The sequence below is a fragment of the Quercus suber genome, unplaced genomic scaffold (assembly GCF_002906115.3).
Source record: "Quercus suber isolate HL8 unplaced genomic scaffold, Cork oak 2.0 scaffold_202, whole genome shotgun sequence".
In the NCBI taxonomy this organism is placed as follows: Eukaryota; Viridiplantae; Streptophyta; class Magnoliopsida; order Fagales; family Fagaceae; genus Quercus; species Quercus suber.
The window spans coordinates 661,663-667,103 of record NW_027069660.1 but is presented as its reverse complement, the minus strand read 5'-3'; the positions used below and the strand labels follow the sequence as shown (position 1 = coordinate 667,103).

General features: G+C 33.4%; 1 protein-coding gene across 1 annotated transcript; it reads right to left on the bottom strand.

The window, feature by feature from the left end:
* Positions 1 to 2,457: 2,457 nt before the first annotated feature.
* Positions 2,458 to 4,118, bottom strand: LOC112028289 (corytuberine synthase-like). The gene is made up of 2 exons (XM_024060964.2): positions 3,201 to 4,118; positions 2,458 to 3,072 (listed from the first exon to the last, which is right to left on the bottom strand). The coding sequence occupies exons 1-2, from the start codon at positions 4,059 to 4,061 to the stop codon at positions 2,467 to 2,469; spliced, it is 1,467 nt and encodes a 488-aa protein (XP_023916732.1). The 5' UTR covers positions 4,062 to 4,118; the 3' UTR covers positions 2,458 to 2,466.
* Between the last annotated feature and the right edge of the window lie 1,323 nt (positions 4,119 to 5,441).

The window sequence follows — 5,441 nt, the reverse complement described above, 5'->3', positions numbered from 1 at the left end:
TTTAAACTCTAGGGGTCTATTTGGGAATAAATCGTCTAGTTTTTTGCTGAAAATTTATTATTAAAAGTATGCTAAAATTTATTTGTACCTTGAAAATATTTGAAAAAGTGAAAAAATGCGAGAAAAATTGAGGTTTTAAAAAGCTGTATATAAAAGGTAAAAACTTCTATTTATTTGTTTTGAATTTTTTTTCCCTCTCTATCTTCTTTGTAGGTTAGTTTTATGGGTATAAAAGCCCAAATTCATATATTGGGCCTTGGGCTTTATATGAGGATGTGGGTATGTCCGAGAAGAAGTAAATGATTAAGAAAAAGCCTAGAGTAGAAAATCACGTAAGGAAATGATAAAGAAATATAGTCCGAGGAGCTTATCCTTCTCAGATATGAGGAATACTAGTCAAGCAAATGCTTGGGCGGTTTGAGCAATCTTTCAGGAAGTTCAACGATAAGGATGAACTTCATACACGTATAAAGATGATAAGAATGGAGAAATATCTAAGGGAAAAGCTGCTACCACCGTATTAAATGCATTGTAGCAACTTTTCTAGTCGCATTTATGTAGAGAAGACTCCTGAACAGTGCAGTTTCAGCTACCACCACTCATGGAGAACCAAATAAGATACTTAATGGGACATATACTCAAGTGAATGCTTAGATGAAGAACAGGTGTACGATCAAGATAGACCGAAAGAAAACTATATAAATGTAAAAGATCTCTCATGAGAGTGGGATCTGAAAAAAAAAGGGAAGAAGGAAGAAGAAAAATCTACTGTAGCTTTAAGAATTATATAAACCTTGCAAACATTAATTTATCTCCTCGGATATCAATAAATTCAAATTTCAAGTGTGTTTTTATACTTGTTCACCTTTTAAAGTCTTAATTAAACGTTGGTTAGTTCACAATCAGTCCAGCTCTTTCACCTACTCTCTACAAATTTATTGTATTGGGCTTGTTGGGCTCGTATTTCATATCTTTTGGGCTTGAGCTACAAATCTTGACCCTACAAGTTTGTATCCGAATTGTCTATTATTTTTGTTTATTTCCTTAATTTGATTTATTATTATTATTATTATTATTTTGCTAAGTTATTATTAGTATTATTTATCTATGGACAATGATGGTATATATATAGAGACCTCAGATACCTCTTCCACTAGAACTTATCTACCACATAATAATTCCAAGATGCATCTTTATTTATCTATGGACAAAGTTGAAACTACGTCAGAACTTAGCAATGCAAATGATTTCTATTTTCACCGGTACGACATGAAATCATCAACTGTTGGGAAATTATTAATTTGACGTACACCTTTTTTTTGTGGGAGGGGGGGGGTGGGGGTGTGGAGGGGAGGAGGAGGAGAGAACAGAACAGACCATAAGCTAGCCTCGTAACAATAACTGGTCATCCCTTTGTAGAGAAATTGATTTCCCTTATGCCTGTCTTCTAGTCTCACTAACACAAGTTAAGGTAAAGACTAAAAGGAGCAACAAAACCATATTAAAAAAAAAACAAAACAAAACAAAAAAAACAAAAAACAATGGTTAAGTTGGGCATTTAAACTCTTACTTAACATGGAAAATAATTATTACAAGACCAATACGTAACAACTAGTATTACACAAGAAATAATACACAACAGTTTAGTTTAATGGTAACAACTATAATACAATAGCACACAAGAAATGGCACACAAACATAATCTTAAAAAATTATAATACACAAGAAATGGTACACAACTATTTTCTTCCTTTAGGAATAAGTTGTAGGGGTTGCTTCTTTTTCAGTGTTATGGCGAAATGATCATTCATGTCTAGTTCAGTTGATTTCATACTACCTGGAAGAAACCAGTCAAATGAGTGGACTAATGATGCCAAAATAAGTGGAACCTGCTTAGTAGCCAAAGGTTGTCCAGGACAAACTCTCCTTCCAGCTCCAAAAGGCGTATAGGCAAAATTGGTTCCCTTAAAATCCAAAGATGAGTCAAGAAACCTCTCAGGTTTGAACCTCAATGGATCATTAAAAATTGAAGGATCTCGGCCTATTGCCCACATGTTAACTAGAATTTTGGAGTCTTTAGGAATTGTATAGCCCATTACTTGACACGTTACAAAGCCAGATTAGTTGTTAAAGGGTTCCAGCAGAAGGAAGGCATTGACTACACAGAGATATTTTCTCCAGTTGTGAAGATGTCAACAATTAGACTGGTGCTGGGAATGGTGGCTGCAGAAAATTTACATCTTGAGCAGTTAGATGTGAAGACGGCATTCCTTCATGGTGACTTGGAGGAAGACCTTTACATGATTCAGCCAGAAGGGTTCATTGTTCAGGGACAAGAGAATCTAGTCTGCAAACTAAGAAAGAGTTTGTATGGCCTAAAACAAGCTCCTAGACAGTGGTACAAGAAATTTGACAGTTTTATGCATAAAATTGGGTTCAAGAGATGTGAANAGAAATGGTACACAACTATTTTCTTCTTTTAGGAATAAGTTGTAGGGGTTGCTTCTTTTTTAGTGTTATGGCGTAATGATCATTCATGTCTAGTTCAGTTGATTTCATACCACCTGGAAGAAACCAGTCAAATGAGTGGACTAATGATGCCAAAATAAGTGGAACCTGCTTAGTAGCCAAAGGTTGTCCAGGACAAACTCTCCTTCCAGCTCCAAAAGGCGTATAGGAAAAATTGGTTCCCTTAAAATCCAAAGACGAATCAAGAAACCTCTCAGGTTTGAACCTCAATGGATTATTAAAAATTGAAGGATCTCGGCCTATTGCCCACATGTTAACTAGAATTTTGGAATCTTTAGGAATTGTATAGCCCATTACTTGACATGTTTGTAAGGCACGATGAGGAATGAGTAATGGTCCTGGAGGGTATAATCTTAGTGTCTCTTTGACACAAGCTTCTAGGTAAGGAAGATGGGCTAAATGGGATTCTTTCACCATTTCTGTTCCAATTTCACGTTTAAGTTCGTCCCGTAGTTTGTGCAAGACATCTTGGTTTCTCATCAATTCTGCCATTGCCCATTCAGTTACCATACTACTGGAATCAGTGCCAGCAAGAAGTAGATCCTATACATAGAGAGAAAAAGATGATTTTTTTTTTTATCAAATTTAAATTTATGAAAATACATATGGCATACTTTCTAAATTTCACATATAAAGTGAACTTAATTAGGATAGAGAGAGAGAGAGCATACCAAAATCAATTGGCTGATCTGATCATTTGTAAACCTTTCTTTAATCAAAGCATCCAAGAAATCTCTTTGACCTAAAATAGAACTCTCTTGTTTCCGTCTTTCTTTGATAATATCATCCCAAATAGTAATAAATTTTTTAACTATTTTATCACGTTTCTTCTGTATACCTTGAAAATCCAATCCAGTTAATATTGGATAAAAATCTAGTAAATCTGGAGTCATTCCTAACTCTACTATTTCAACAATAAGCTTCCTCAACTCTTTACCAATACCCTTACCCACAAAGTCAAAAAAGTCTACTGAAAATATTGCATTACTCAAAATATTAGTAACAGTAACATAGACGGTCTCTCCTAGATTCACTACCTCACCCTCCTTAGAACCCAAGAAACCTACCAACTCACTCACCTTCTTCTCTCTTATGTGGTTTTGAGATTTCAATACTTTGGCAGAAAAAAGGTCTGTTTTACAAATAACCCTTAGGCCCCTCCAATAATCGTTGCACTCGGGGGAAAATCCAAATGCAAAGTTGAGTTTTGGGTTTATGAGTGGAATAGCGTTTGCGATGTACCGGCCTGACAAATCTCGGTCATGGGTTTTAAGAACTTCTCTTGCTGCATCTGGCGATGATGCAATGATAGTAATTTGTTTTCCAAAACGTAGAGACATGAGGGGGCCATGGATTCTAGCTAAGTTGGCTAGTATGTAATGGAGCTGCCTCCCCATTTGGAAAAAGTTCCCTACAATAGGCCATGCAAATGGACCTGGTGGGAGTGGTGGATTTTTAGAGAATATGTGTTTGAAGTAAGGATAGAAGAAGGGTATTAGGAGGAGGAGACTGAGGAAGACCTTTAGATCCATAGTTTTGGTGAGAAAAACTAAAGCTGTATTGCATTTGTGAACTTGTAATTAAGTTGCAACCCTAATTTATAGAGTGAGAAAATCATGTTTTACGGTTTGATTTATTCTAAATATAATCCACATATTACAAATGTTGTAAACAAAGATTCGATTATGATCTTTGGGCCCAAAGAAAAGTTTAGTAGGCTATTTTATATCATATAATTGTGATTTTTTATATATAAAAAATCCCTTTCGTATACGTGGATCCTTACCCCGCTTATCTACCTAGATTTTTTATTTAATTTTTATTCCTATTCATGGTTTCAATAAAAAAAAAATAAAAAAATCATAATGTTGATTGAGAAACAACCAATGGATCCCATGTCGAAATATAAAGAAGCTTCTTGAGACAATGTTCAATTTGGACAAAAATTTAGAGTGTCTCACGTTATGTCAAGTGCATTATAAAGTCCTTTCTCAAAAAAAAAAAAAAAAGTGCATTATAAAGTCTAAAAGCATTATCTTTTTGCCTTTATATGGTGAACACTTTCGATTATATGACAATATTTTCACGAAATCTAATTTTACCTAATTGCTATTGGCCTTTAGCAACATTTTTCATGAGCTAGTATAGTAATTAATTTATCCCTAAGAAAATTAAGTTTCTTCTTAACAACATTTTTGGAAGAATCATGAGGTCCACCCCAATGTTAGATTAGGCAGCTTTCAATTGAAATTAAATCAGACATTATATGCTCTAAATAAAGAATCATCGGTGGCAATTGAACTACATAATTTTTTAATTCTTGCTTGAGGCTAATCAAAAAATTATTTATAACTAATTTTCTTATTGTAATAAATTTTGTTTTATAAATTATAGAGAGCCATTTTTTCTCAATTATTATACAATATTCATTTTATATTATTTTTCTATTGTCGGCATAGCTTCAAGGAAACTCATGTGCAAGCACAACTCAAAAAGATCCTTATTCAGATTGAAATTATGCGTTAACTCGTTAATTTATATTTATTCTTGATAAAAAATATATTTTATGTCTCCCTTTTTTATTAGTTATAGGTAATTAGTATCAAATATAATTATATATGGAATTGTCCTTATCATTTTTATGATTTTATGAAGTTGCAGTAATTTTGTTCTATATCATGATTATGTTATTGGAGTCTGATAGTGGTGGCAGGTGGGTTTAAACGCTCAGTGAAAAAGGTCTTATCATACTAATAGAATTTTATCACGGTTTTAAGCAATTATACTTGCAAAATAAAGGGATTTTACATATTTTGCCAACAAGATATTTTTAAGATATTTAAAATGAATAAAAAAAGAAAAAAGAAAACATTACATGTGCTATTTCACATGATTATCCGTTTAGCTTAATG